Genomic DNA, 14,538 nt, shown 5'->3' with positions numbered 1-14,538 from the left:
TCCTCTTACATCCCATTGCTCATAACTTAATCACATGACCATACAAAGGGCGTTGGTTAGTTATTGCCACAAAGATGCTGTGTGACAAACAACCACAAAATATCAGTGGTAGATAACATTAAGCATTTACTTCTTGTTCAAGTGTCTGCAGATCAGATTGTATTTGGCTGATCTAAGTTGGACTCAGCTGGGCTTAGCTCCAGGCTACTCCTGATACCAATTACTATGCCAGTCAGGTCCTAACAGGAAACAAATGGCACACTCAAAATGGACAATTTGAGGACAGTTTAATAAAGGAAGTATTCTCTCTCTACTCTCTGATCTCCCACTGATGCCTCCCATTGGCCAAGCCCAAGAGGAAACCTGTGGACAAGGGGAGCCGGTCAATACCTTGGGTCACAAAGCCCGGTGCAAAGAGCCATGCAAAGTCATGGGCAGGGAATAGGGAAACCAAATGGAATAGTGCAGTACTCTAGGGCCAACCACCTCCAGGAGCCATTATCATTCCTAGGCCTGACAGAGCAAGAGGACTAAGGCCTACTAGAAGCAGAGAAAGTAGGAGAGAGAGAAGACTGCCTGAAAGTAGCTGCAGCCTTTTGTAGAGAGGTGTAATCAGTCTTCAGCAATCCCACAAGAAGAGAGCCAAGGGAATAAATATCCTCACTTCATTCTCTTTCTGCTCTCTGATCTCCCACTGGTGCCTCCTACTGGCCAAGCCCAACAGGAAACCAGTGGGCAAGGGGAGCCTGTTGATGTAATCCTTGAAGGTCATTATCTTGGGGCACAGAGGCTGGTGGAGAACAAGGGAAGATGTGGAGGAGAAGACAGATAATATCTAGCACACAACTCAAACTATTTTAAACAAACAGAATTTGCTGGCTCACATATCTGAAAATTCTGGCAGTAAGTCTTGAAGCAGGGGCTCACATGATGTCATCAGTATCTGGTTTTCTCTACAGGCTTCATACATAAACCTTCATACACAAATACAAATTCTGGAGCCACTTTGGAGCATGATGGCTCTCCTCCCATCACTCTCCAGAATTTAAAACCTTTTACATTCAATCACAGTCGAGCTACCAAAGGAGTCATTGTGTCTCACTGAATCTGTTCAAGTCGCATGACATACCTGAACCAATCATAGTGCTCAAAAAAAAAGAGGTGCTCTTTGGTTTTGGTCTGTGTCTGGAGGGAAATCGTGGCGTGGAATCTAAATGAGGAGATGGAATGTTGATGGTGGGTAGCCAAAAACACTGTATTATCCTAGGTCTCTCTTCCCAAATGCATGGGGCAACGTTTCTCAACCTTTCTATATCTATTAATTACTTGGGGCTCCTATCAAAGTACAGAATGTATGAGTCAGGTTTGGAGTAGGGCCTGAGAGTCTTTATTTCTAATAAATGGTGTCAATATTACTGGTCCAGGGACCACACTGAGTAGCAGCGTTCTTTAGAAGCACAATCCAATATATAGTAGCCACTAGCCACATGTAGTGATTGAGCACTTGAAATGTGGCTAGTCCAAATTGAGATGTGCTGTAACTGTAAAATACACACACAGTACCTTTTTAAGATTCAATGTGAAAACAATGTAAAATCTCATCAATAGTTTTTATATTGATTACATGTTGAAATAATGTTTTAGAGATGACATTTTTATGTAAATGATATTTTACATATATTCTATATATTTTAGATCCTTAGGTTAAATAAAATATGTTATTAAAATTAATTTTGACTGTTTCTTACAACTTTTTTTAATGTGGCTGCTAGAAATTTTTCAATTATGTATGTGGCTCAGAATATCTTTCTGTTGGATAGCCCTGCTTTAGAAAGAGGTAACACCTGAAGCAGCTGAAGTTGTTGTTTTTAAAACACATTCATTTTCACTTATGGATAAGCAACCAGAGGAATCTCCTTTAACAAGAGCCACATGAGACCTATCTCATATGTCCTTGGCCTTGGCCCACCCTCATGACCTCAGGGATAGGTCATTGCAAGTTGAATTAATGCATGAGTGTTTAGGACAAGGAACACTGGAATGGGCCATTTGATCTGAGGAAGGAGGAAATTCTGGAGACTCCAGATTCTCCTTCCTATCCAGCAGTCACTTCATTTCTCATTTTTGTTTGAGCAGCTGCCTGAAGCAGAAACTACTACTGTGCTTATCAACTTCCCTAATCTATCTTGCATACGACCACTAAACTAATTTTCTCCACACTCTGGTTTTAACAATTCCTTCCTAACCAGACACAATCCATGCTCCCTGTTGCAGCCTGAGTTCCAGGGCCCCCAGTCATTCCTACTGAACCTGGAGGGTCTTATCCCACCAGTCTACTCCCTGCTCCTAAATATGCCTCTCACTTTCCCCTTCTGCTTAAATTATTTCTTTACTGCTTGAATCTCCTTCCCCTCTTGGTGTCTACCTGCCAATTCTACCACCTTCCAAAGCCCCTAAAGGTCATCTTTTCAAGACCTTTGTCCCACAGAGGCCTGTCTGCAGGACTTGTAGGACATACTGTCTTTGGCACCAGCCAGCGCATACGTTATGGAGGACTCTGTTGCCTAACTCTTGAGTTCTTCAGATCTTCTGTGTTTGTGCTTCAGTTATTCCACTGGGTTTTAAGTTTCTTGAGAACAGAGCCATGCCTAGCTTAGCTTTATATTCTGCTTTTGACCTAGACCAATATAATAAGTAGGTCCTCAAAAGCCAAGTTGGTCAATTTTTTCAACATAAAATGAAATTGTGGTTGAAAGTACATATTCTTTTACATATACGTAAATATAGTTATCAGTGATCACTTTTATAATGAAAAATATTCTTCCTTTAAAAAACAAGATGGAAAATTAAGCTTTGGTCATTGCATAAGCACCCAGGGGCTTTTGTTTCTACTTTATTTATATATTTAATTAAAATATTTAAATAACATTAATTTTATGTTATTTATATAAAATATTATTATTAAATATTAGCAAACTTCAGTATCAATATTAATAAATTTACTTCTGGCTGGGCACAGTGGTTTATGCCTATAATCCCAGCAGCACTTTGGGAGGCTGAGGTGGGTGGATCACCTGAGCCCAGAAGTTTGAGACCAGCCTGGGTGACATGGTGAAACCCTGTCTCTACCAAAAAAAAAAAAAAAAGTAGCCTGGTGTGGTGGTCTGCACCTGTAATCCCAGCTACTCAGGTTGCTGAACTGGGAGGACTGCTTGAGCCCAGGAGGCAGAGGTTGCAGTTGCAATGAGCCATGATCATGCCTCTGTGCTCCAGCCCAGGCAACAGAGCAAGACCCCGTCTCAAAACAAATTTTACTTATATGTTTACTTATTAATTAATAAATTAAATAAAATTTAATATTAATACAATATTAAACTATATTAATTATATTAAATTAAAAATTGCTTGAATTTTTTATTTTGAAATAATTGTAGATTTACAGGAAGTTACAAAAATAGTACAGGGAAGTTCCTATATCCTCAGCACAATTTCCTGCAATGAATACATCTTACATAACTATAGTACAATATCAAAACCAGGAACATGACCTTGGTATAACACGTGTGTAGAGTCCTATGCCATTTTACCACATGTATAGATTTGTGTAACCACCACCAAAATCAAGTTACAGAGCTACCGTACTGCAACATCTTTTTTTTTTTTTTCTTGAGATGGAGTCTCGCTCTGTCGCTCAGGCCAGAGTGCAGTGACACAATCTCGACTCACTGCAACCTCCACCTCCTGGGTTCAAGTGATTCTCGTGCCTCAGCCTCCCAAGTAGCTGGGATTACAAGTGCGTGCCACCATGCCCAGCTAATTTTTTGTATTTTTAGTAGAGACGGAGTTTCACCGTGTTGGGCAGGATGGTCTCGATTTCCTGACCTTGTGATCCGCCCACCTCAGCCTCCCAAAGTGCTGGGATTACAGGCATGAGCCACCTCACCCAGCCTGTACTGCAACATCTTAAAGCTCTGCCTCTTTGTAGTCACACCCACTCCACTCCCTCACCATCCCAAAACACTGGCAGCCACTGATCTATTCTCCAGCTCTATAATTTGGGCACTTCCAAATGAAATTAGAATTTCATTTTGATTTATTTATAGTGTTTGAGAGTATCTGTTTGAACAGATTTTTTAGTAGGTGCTCTAGGTGTAACATTATACATATGTTAACTTATCACAGTTCTACTTGTGTTGACATTTTATCAGTTTCAGTGAGGTATAGACACCTTTCCTTGCTTTAAGTGCCTTGACTCTCCCTCATTTATAGCTGTCCCAAATATTTCCTGTACATAAGTTGAAAACTACATCAGACAATGCATAGAGTGTTTAGGAGAGGAGGTAACCTGATGGATTACATATTTTGAGGAAAGAGGAAATTGTGGGGATCCCAGAGTTTCTTCTCCCAGCCAGTAGTCATTTCATTTCTCTTTTTTGTTTGTGAAATTGCCTGAAGCGGAAATTACCACTGTGCTTATCAACTTCCGTAATCTATTTTGCGCATGACCACTAAACTAATCTTTTGCTTAAACCATCAGATATAATTTTGACAATTTAAGAAAATTAAAGCATACTCAATTTACTCATATTTTTACTGTTTCTCTTGTTTTTCTTTCTTAGTATTCCAAGATTTTTTTCTTGTATTTCTTTCTGTTTCAAAAACTTCCTTCAGCTATTCTTTTAGGGTAGGCCTGCTGTTGACAAATTCTCATAGTTTTTCTTCAACTGAGAATGTCTTGATTTCCTCCTCATTCCTGAATAATATTTTAACTGGATATAGAATTTTGAGTTGACAGTTTTTTTTTTCAGTCTTTGAAAAATGTTAGGCCAATGTCTTCTGACCTCTGTGGCTTCCAATGAAAGAAATCTACTGCCATTCAAAAATTTGTTCATTATTTTTAAGGCATCATTTCTCTCTGGCTGCTTGCAATATTTGTTTCTTTGTCTTTAATTCTCAGAGGTTAGACTATGATGTACCTTGGTGTGGATTTCTTGGGGTTTATAATGGTTGGGGTTTGCTCACCTTATCAGCTGTATAGGTTTATGGGTTGTTTTTTTTTCCATATTGGGCAAATTTTCAACCATATTTATTTGTATACCCTTTTAGCTCCAACTTATTTTTCCTCTCCTTTTGGGACTCTGATGACATACATGTTAGACTTTTTTTGTTGTCCCACAAATTCCTGAGACTTAATTTTTTTCCATTCTATTTTCTGTCTTTTGTTCAGATTGGGTGGTTCCTATTGGTTTGTCTTCAAGTTCACTGATTCTTTGCTATCAACATCTTACAACAGAACCCATCCAGTAAGTTTTTTCTTTTTTTTTTTTCAGTGCTAATGTTTCAATTTAATTGTTTATATCTTCTATTTCTTTTCTGAGACTTAAAAAAATTTGTTTCAAGCATGTTTACAATTACTTATTGAAGCATTTTTATACTGGCTGCTTTAAAGTTCTTGTCAGAAAATTTTGACATCTGTGTCATTTTGGTGTTAGCATCTGTTGGTTGTCTTTTCTTGCTCAAGTTGAGATTTTCCTAGTTCTTGGTATGATGATTGATTTTCAACCTTGGACATTTTGGATGCTACGTAATGAGGCTGGATCTCATTTGGATCTTCTGTTTTAGTTAGCCTTCTTTGACATCAAAACAATGCTGTCTGGTGGTGGTAGAAGTGCAGGTTACTCTATTGACATCCCAGGGTAGAGGTGAGGGAGAACAAGGGAGAGAGTGCCTAGTTACTGCTGGGTCAGGATGAGAGTTCAGGCTGCCCACTAAGTCTCCCCTGATACCACCTTGGCTGGGAGGGAGAAGGATGCCTTGTTACTACTCCCCATCTGGCCTCCACTGACATGATAGAGGACATTACTGCTGGGCAGTGGTGAAAGTCTTGACTCTCTACTAGACCCCCTCTGACACCCAAGAAGGTGGGAGTGGAAATTTAGATTCCCCATTTGGCCTTTGCTGGCAGGGTGTAGGTAATACTACAATTTTTTCTATGGTTTAGCTGGAGTGGTTATTGTCTACAAACTTTCTTTCTTGCAAGACTGTCCCTTTCTGGTCATTTGGCTAGTAAGAGCAGGTTTTCCTTTTTTTTTTTCTTTTTTTTCCTTTACCTGTACTCATTAGTTTATAGGTTTCTGCCTTCTCCATACTCAGTCTGAGATCCATTAGGCATAGGCAAAAAGAAAACCCTAGGCTAGTGCCATGTCGTTCCATAGGTCCTGAGGTCCCTAACCATTCTATCTTCTTCTCTCCACCTTTCAGAGTCTCCTTATATTTGTGTTTTATATAATGTCCAGGGTGTTTTGCCTGTATTTAGCAGAGGAAATAAGGAGAAGTGTTTTTACTCTATATTGTCTCAGAACCAGACATCCCCAAAGGCATTTAAAACATTTATTCTGTATCATCTGGCAAATAGCAGCCAGTGGGGACAATGTTCCCCTAAATTGATGGTGCGGTCCCTCATCTTCCACCCTTACCAGCCCAGTGTTCTGCTGTGTGTATTTTTTTTTTTCTTTTGAGACAGAGTCTTGCTCTGTTAGCGCAATGGCATGATCTCAGCTCACTGAAACCTCAGCCTCCCGGGTTCAAGCGATTCTCCTGCCTCAGCTACCCAAGTAGCTGGGATTACAGGAATGCGCCACCATGCCTGGCTAATTTTTGTATTTTTTGTAGAGACAGGGTTTCACCATGTGTGCCAGGCTGGTCTTGAACTCCTGACCTCAAATGATCCACCCGCCTCAGCCTCCCAAAGTGCTGGGATTACAGGCATGAGCCGCTGTGCCCAGCCTGTCTTATTTCACTTAGCATAATATCATCAAAGTTATTTGATGTTGCAGCATATGTCAGAATGTCTTTCATTTTTAAAGCTAAGTAATATTCTTTTGTACATATATACCACATTTCATTTACCCATTCATCTGTTGATAGATGTTGGCTTGGTTATACCTTTTGTCTATTGTGAATAATGCTGCTACAAACATGGATATACAAACATCAAGACCCTGCTTTCAATTCTTTGGGGTATATACTCCCAAGTGGAATTGCTGGGTCATATGGTAATTCTGTTTGTAATTTTTTGAGGAATTGCCATACTGTTTAGCAGCTATGCCATTTTATATTCCCATCAAAAGTGAACAAAGGTTCTGATTTGTCCACATCTTCACCAATGTTTGTTATATATATATATATATATTTTTTTTTTTTGATAGTAGCCATCCTAATGGGTATGAAGCGGTATCTGTCTCATGGTGGTTCTGATTTGCTTTCCCTAATTAGTGATATTGAGCATATTTTTATGTGCTTATTGGCCATTTGTATTTTTTTTCTTTTTGTTTGTTTCTTTTTTTTCTTAGACGGGGTCTCGCTCTGTTGCCCAAGCTAGAGTGCAGTGGCGCAATCTTGGCTTGCGGCAACCTTCGTCTCCTAGGCGATCTTCCCACCTCAGCCTCCCGAGTGGCTGGGACTACAGGTGCATGCCACTATGCCTGGCTAATTTTTGTATTTTTTTTTAGAGACAGGGTTTTGCCATGTAGTCCAGGCTGGTCTCCAACTCCTGGGCTCAAGCAATCCACCCGCCTCAGCCTCCCAAAGTGCTGAGATTACAAATGTGAGCCACCACACCTGTCCCTCATTTGTATATCTTCTTTGGAGAAACTTCTGCCCAAGTCTTTTGCCCATTTTTGTGTTAGGTTGCTTGTTTCTTTTGTTGTTGATTTCTAAGAGTTTTTTTTTATACATTCCAGATATTAACCCCTTATCAGATATATGACTCAATATTGTCTTTTTACAATTGCTCTGTTTGAACCAGAATCCAACAAAGTTATACTATATCAGTACATTTGATCGTTATGACCCAAGTCTTATCTAATCTAGAGGAAATCCCTCTCCCCAATTCTCTCCCTGGTCATTGACTTGTGGCGGAATCCATCTCCATCGTCACACAGAATCGTAGTTTTGAATTTCAACTATGCTGCTGCCCTCCAAAGTTTCCTGCTTTGCCTTTGATAATTTCAGCAGTAAATTTCCCTTATTGAAAAAGGAAAGTTTCTCTTTTAAATGCTCGTAGAGGACTAAAACTGAAAATGAGAAGAGGAAGCTTTATCTACATTTGGGAACACAGCTAATGGGAAGGAAGGCACTGGAGACAGGCAGGTGTGAGGAGTGTGAGGGTCAGATAGGGGTGGGGAGAGCACATTTGGGTCAACAGCCTGGCCTAAGAGAAGAGAGGCTTTTCCCAAGAGGGGACCAGCCCAGGACTGTCTTCCCAGCCATGGGCAGCACATGGCAGATCCTGGGGGCACCAACAGGGCCACACTGTGGCTCTGCTCCCCAGGGGATGCTGGAGAGAAAGGTTCGGCCTCAGGGGTTCTCTGAGTACACAGGGCCTTCCCAGGAGTCCCTGAGGGCACAGGGGCAAGGCTGGGGAGGCTACAGCATCCAGGTGGCTCAGGAGCCAGGACGTGGCAGCAGATAGACCATTGAGAAAAAAGCTACTGTCACTGACAATGTCTGAGCACTCTAAAATGTCACTAGAGTTCTCTCTGGAATTATGATGTGTGAGTTTTTTTCTTTATCTTTTCCAAATTTTCTTCAACAGTGAAAAAGCAATATTTTCTTTAAAAATAGATCAGTACCTTTAGGATTAACATAGATGTGCCCAAAGAAGATTATTAGGAGTAACAATGCAGTGCTCAGTGGCTGGAGTTGGGGGGTCCTCCAGACTCTCTTTGGAGCATAGATCAGCCCCTACTCCACGACTGGACCAGGACCCAGGAGCATGGCACAACCAAGAAAAGATTGGACATGGCCAGAGAAGGGCAGTCTCCTGAGTGTCTGTAGCTGAGGTCAGTATTCCTGGTTCTGCCTGCAGCCCTGCTGAGGACTGAACCTATGAGGAGGGGGCCCAGCTTTCAGGAAGCCCGTGCCAAATCCAGGCTGGAACCCATCCAGTGGACCAGCTTCTCTTACCCACATTACTGCTTCCAAATCTCTTCCACTCAACACACACACAAATTTCCAAGGTAGAATATTATTTATTATTATAAACTCAGGATGCAAGATATATTCCAGGATACAGGAAGAATGGCAAATATCGGCTTTTCTCAGATATCTTTGAAATTATTTTAATGCGTACAAAACATGTAGAAGATGCCTCTCCAGATTGCTTTAAAATGCCCAGTATTAAAGGGGGACAGGTGCATGGCAGCTAAACGCCTCAAAAAGATCATGCAGAGAGGGGCATCCATTCCCTCCCAAGATCCTAAGAAAAGGTACCTTGCTCCAGCCTGGCTGAAAGTGGAGCAAAGAGATGCATTTTCTATTGGATTTAGGGTCCTAGGGTCTGTCCTGGGGCACAGACACCTAAGACCATGGCACCTTCTCCCCAGAGGAGAGCCTGAGGGTAAAGTACAAATTGCTCTGGGAAGGAGAGAGGGAGAGAACAGCTGTGTCTGTAGTTCATTGTTGTGTGAGTTTAAGCAGCTGTCTTCCTCTCTCTGTGCTTCATTAGAGGTATAAATACTGGTACATTGGGTCCTTTCCAGAGTTTGGTTTCAATGAGTAGGGACACAAGAGAAAAGGAATAGAAGAGTGCCCAATTTTTGTTCAGGGACATGGTTAGGGTCCCTCAGTGATGGGACTTTCCCACCTAGCTGTTCCTGGGAGCTGTACCTAGAAAAACGTGTGTATGCTGGTGCCTGTGTGTGTGAGAGTACACGTCTGTACATATATGTGTGTGTCTGTATGTGAGTCTGTATGTGCCCATGTGCCCACAAGCTTTGGGGCAGGAGGCTCTTATATGGTCGCTGTTTGTAAACAAATAACTTTGTAAGGCAATCAAGGTACAAAGTTGGTGGGAAAGCTCTCTGCAGGTGGCCCAGGGAGGAAGGCTCCCTGCTCACATCATTACAGTGACTCATCCCCAGAACTCATACTTGATGAATATGCCAGAGGCCAGGATCCCTTCTCATGCCAGGTGGAGCTGAGAGCATGACCATAGGCATCCTGACAGGTGGAAATGAAAAGCAGCCCAAGCTGCTCAGGCGAGTCGCTTGGGGACTTGTCACTGCTGAAGGTTGGGCAGAAGCTGGGAGGTGTGAAAGATGCAGATGAGAGGTGGACCCATTAGGAAATAAGGCTCAAGGTGGGATCTCCTTGGGCTGGGCCAAACTGCTTCCCCACCTGCCCTGTGGGGAAGGAGGAAGTGGAATGGGCGGTGTGCAGAGAGGCACTGAAGCATCAGTAGGCATCACTGTGGAAGAAGCTGCCCCAGCAGTGTCGTGGTCACAGCAGTAGCCAGCATGTAGTCCAGCAACAGCCAGCTCTCCCGCAGCCAAGCCTGGTCTCCCCCAGGAGACCCAGAGCTATGCTTCACCATTTCCTACAGGGATTCAAACACAGCTACTCTCTGTTCTCCCCATCCCACTCCTCAAGTGAGGAAACTGAGGCTGAAGATGTGTGAATGGCTCAGAGCAGAGCTGGCTCTGCTGGTCCTTCTCCTAGTCCCAGCTGGTCCTGTTCTATAGTGTCCTGGCTGATAATCCAGCAAGTGGACATGCCACTCACAGCCACTGGTTCCATGCAGGACATGAAATGTGATGTCCAGCTGCTGCAGACGTGTCTGTGAAGTTGGCATCTCCAGGAATTGAGAGGTAAGTAGAGCACAGATTCCTCCTACAACGAAAGGAGGAGGCAGGGCAGAAGTACATGGAGAGGCGGACAGATACACACACACCCAGGGCCTCATAACAGTCTTCAGGGCAGGGACAAGGCCTTGGCAAGGCGAGTCCAGAACCAAGATTTGGTGCAGGGGTTGGTGTAGTCGCAGACAGTGATGAACCTCAGGATGCTGGGGAACTCTTTCTTCATTGCCTTGTACTTGATGGGGATCAGTCGCTTCTGATGGGCACCTGCAAGCCAAGGGGTGCCATGCTGGCATCAGGCCCTTGCCCCATGGTGGGACAAGCCCAGTCTTCAACCCCAGGGTTAACAACAGCCATCCCCCATCTAAGTACCCCTGGCACACATTCACTCACACAAAAAGGCACATACATGGACACATGCTCAGGTGTGCAGAGATCTTCAGCAGTTCTTTGGTACTGCATCCACAGTCCTTGGGGAGGGAAGGCTGACAATCCAGAGGCCCCACCTACACATTCCCTCATTCTCTTGCCAGAGCAGGGTTGAGCTTACCTGGAGAGAGGCTGAGTGCAAATTTGGTCTGAAAGTCACATTCCTTGCTCTGCAGGTAATCATCAGAGACAACCACCACCATCCGGCGGCACCTAGGGGAGAGTGGGCAGGCTGCAGGTCCTGTGGCAACTTAGTTCAGCATATCCCCTGGGAATAGCTTCAGGAAGGGCCCACTGTGCCCAGGCTGGACAGTGCACAGCTAGGAGGAGATGCCCAGTATCTGGACCCCAGGGCAGGGCTTCATGCATCCACGCACCCACCCCGTGGCCTTCTAGTCAACCTCTTTTCGATGAGCTCACTAGCAATGGACCAGACACAGGTGCCAGGCAGGACATCGCGGTCAGACACACACAACTTCAGTCGATAGTTTGTCTGTTCCAGTTGCCGGATCATCTCCTGCACAAACTGGATGTCGCTGGGGCAATAGCAGATGAAGGCATCGAAACGCTCAGGCATATGCCCTGGGTGCAGAGCACAAGGGTGGTGGTCAGAGCTCCATGGGAAGGCTTGGGAGGGATCCAGCCAAGAGTCCCCTGCCTAGGCAACCCTGGGCCCTGCACCCTTCCCAAGATGATACTCCTCAGAGAAAGTGCCCTTTCCAGGAGAGGAAAGATGAGTACCTCAGGGGCTAAGCTCTGGATTAACCACGAGACAGACATTATTTCATGAGCATCTCACAGCAATCCAGAGGTAGGACTATTATCTCCATTTCTTAAGTGAGGAAACTGAGGCTCAGAAAGATTAAGTGACTTGCCCAAGGTCTCACAGCCCATCTGCTTCAAACACCCATGCTCTTAACACCACAATGTCCTATTCCACCTGTCCCATGGGAACAGTATTGGACCCTTACCCAGGGGGTCATCAAGTGTGGTGATGCCCGCCAGCTCTGCTGTCCGTGGGACACTGCTGTCTACAGCGGCCACCTGTAAAGGCTTCTCAGCCTCCTCCTGCTGCTGCTTCAAGATATACTTTTGGCAATCCTCCTCTGTGGGGAAGAGACAGAGTAAAGCAGCCTCCCTGGGAGTGCCTACCTCTTTACCCACAGTCAGGATCCAGCCGCTGTCCCACCTCCTCTGGCTGGGTTGTTCTAGAGGGCTTCCCCAGTTCACTGGTGCCACGCGAAGCTCAACGGCTCTGAGAAGTTGAGCTCCCACTGGCTCTAACTGACCCAAAGGGATGTCAGTGGTGTTCTGGCTTTCTGGAAGGCCATCAAAGTCAGGTTTGTATCTCTGTCCCTTCCTAGGGATCCTAAGAATGGTACCAAGGTAGGTCTGCTTCTTCTGGGATCCAGGGCAGATGTGAGCAAGGGGCTGGGCATGCCAGAAAGGCTCAGGAGACCCACTGGTTATGGTGCAGTGATTCCAACTCAGCAAGGTGTGCCTGTCTGTGGGCGGCTGTATCCAACGCCTATGCATGTATATTATGTAAGTGCCAGTGAGTAGAAAGAAGGGCTGCATTTCCCCAGGACTTGAGGTTTCTAAGACAGTCCACTGTCAATCGCCCCACCTGTCCTGTTGCTCTACTTGAAACAGCCCAGATGCCCCCACAGAAGCCTGATTCTAACTCCTGGCCCTACCTGAAAGCCTCTGCCTAAGCTGCTTCCTTCCCATCTCCGCCTATCCGGACCTTTCTCCAGTCCTTCTTAATAACCGCGATCGGTTGTTAAGAAGGAACGGGACCCGCATGGTTCTCCCTCTGCAGGCTTCTTCGGGCCCCCGAGGCAGGAAATGGGGTCTCTCCATGGGAGACAGGATGCTGAGGCCGCGGAAAGTCAGCCTCCTCACCCCCCAGGTACGAAGCCAGGAAGGGGACGTCCTCACCAATGCTGGGTCCCAGCTCCAGCAGCACGTCGTCGCGGCCCAGCTTGGTAAGCAGCTCAAGCAGTCGGCCTACCGAGGCGCCAGGGCGTCCCTGCCAGGCGTCCAGCAGCCTGCCAGTGGGGTCCGCGTGTGTCTCCAGTTGCCGGATCTCCAAGTACTCAAAGTCCATCTCCTCCGCCAGCGCGGTCCAGTCGGCCGCCACCTGTGTCCGCACGTTCAAGAACAGAGACAGGCGGCGCCGCACTCGCATGTTGAGAGCAGCCAGGGGAAGGGAGGATGTGGAGGAGATCGGGGCCGCAGACCCCGCGCCGGGACCTCCTGCAGCCATGGCGGGCGGTCCTGGAGCCTCAGCGCGGTCGGGTCGCATTGTCTGCCAGCGCTTCCTCTTTCTCCTACGGCACCCGCCCCGCCCCGCCGGCTTTCGCTTTCCGAGAAGCGCCGCCCTGCCCTACAATCTGGAGCCCCGAGCAAAAGTGCGGAGGCGGGGGTGCCCACCTCTACCCTTGCGGTCTCGAGGCGGGTGATGTGGGGGCGTAAGAAGTAGGAATCTGCCCTTTGAGATCTGGAGAGGTCCACGGCACCGCCCTCGAGGGTCTGGTGATGGTGCTAGTAGGTTGGCGGCGGAGTGAGGACGACCCTCCCTCGGGGGTTGTAGGAAACGGGCCTTGCTTTTTGGGATCTGGTGGAGCCACAGTTCTTCCACGGAGGAATCTGAGGGGTTCATACGGTCCTGCCCTCGAGGATGGCGAGGAGGGGACAAGTGGGAAGGCACCAGCTCTGCCCTCCACTGTCTCTGGGGAACACGCAATCCCGCCAGTAGGGGTATGGGAAGACCCCTGCTGTGCTCCCCGAGGTGGGAGTGGGAAACGGACAGCTGCCTTCTGGAGCCTGAGGCATGCCGTGGCCCTGCCCTCGAAATGGTTGGGGACGTCATGACACTAGGTTGGGGAGCACAAGGCACCCTGTCCTTTGGTGTCTGTGGGAAGCCCAGCACTACTCTCCAGGGTCTCAGGTGAAGACATGGCCCTGCTATTGGGAGTCAAGGGGGCACGTGGCCTTGCCCTTTAGGTTTAGGGACACAGTCCTGACCTGGGGAGCCCTGGTTCATTCATTTACTCATTCGACAAGTACTTGATCATCTACTAAGTGTCAAGGGTGTCGCAGGCTCCCCGGATACATGGTACCTCTCTGCCTTGGTGGAGACCCCAGCCTAGCACGGGAAATGGGCACTAATAAAATCATTCCAATTGGGTGTAAAACTGGTAAAAGTGTGAAATGTTCATTCTCCAGTTAGAGAGCTTGTCACACCCCGCATGTCTGTAAAATCTGTTCTCCCGGCCAGCCCGGAAGCCCAAATTCCCTGTCTTCTCGAAAGAATGGGAAAGCCCAATCACGTCGGAGCAGGACTTGGGCGTCTCGGAAGTACTTAGGTCCCCCAGCTCGGGTACTGGCACCGGAGGGATAGCAGAGCCTCCTAGGAAGTGGGTAGAGGAATTAGAGCCTCAGCTTCCATCTCCAGCCCCCAAGC

The 14,538-nt window shown here is 46.2% G+C and overlaps 1 protein-coding gene across 4 annotated transcripts; it reads right to left on the bottom strand.

The window, feature by feature from the left end:
* Positions 1 to 9,012: 9,012 nt before the first annotated feature.
* MYD88 (MYD88 innate immune signal transduction adaptor) lies at positions 9,013 to 14,327 on the bottom strand. Of its 4 annotated transcripts, none has more exons than XM_008951472.4 (5): positions 13,011 to 14,327; positions 12,041 to 12,175; positions 11,490 to 11,651; positions 11,191 to 11,282; positions 9,013 to 10,907 (listed from the first exon to the last, which is right to left on the bottom strand). In XM_008951472.4, exons 1-5 carry the CDS (start codon positions 13,375 to 13,377, stop codon positions 10,887 to 10,889), a joined length of 777 nt encoding a protein of 258 aa, XP_008949720.1. In that variant the 5' UTR covers positions 13,378 to 14,327; the 3' UTR covers positions 9,013 to 10,886. The 4 variants fall into 4 exon arrangements, with proteins under 4 accessions (XP_008949720.1, XP_054965429.1, XP_054965428.1 ...); NM_001279189.1 differs by having other exon boundaries at positions 10,753 to 10,907; positions 11,471 to 11,651; positions 13,011 to 13,338; XM_055109454.2 differs by lacking the exon at positions 12,041 to 12,175 and having other exon boundaries at positions 13,011 to 13,518.
* Between the last annotated feature and the right edge of the window lie 211 nt (positions 14,328 to 14,538).

Source organism: Pan paniscus, chromosome 2, assembly GCF_029289425.2.
Source record: "Pan paniscus chromosome 2, NHGRI_mPanPan1-v2.0_pri, whole genome shotgun sequence".
In the NCBI taxonomy this organism is placed as follows: domain Eukaryota; kingdom Metazoa; phylum Chordata; class Mammalia; order Primates; family Hominidae; genus Pan; species Pan paniscus.
This window is presented reverse-complemented; position numbering and strand designations above follow the sequence as displayed.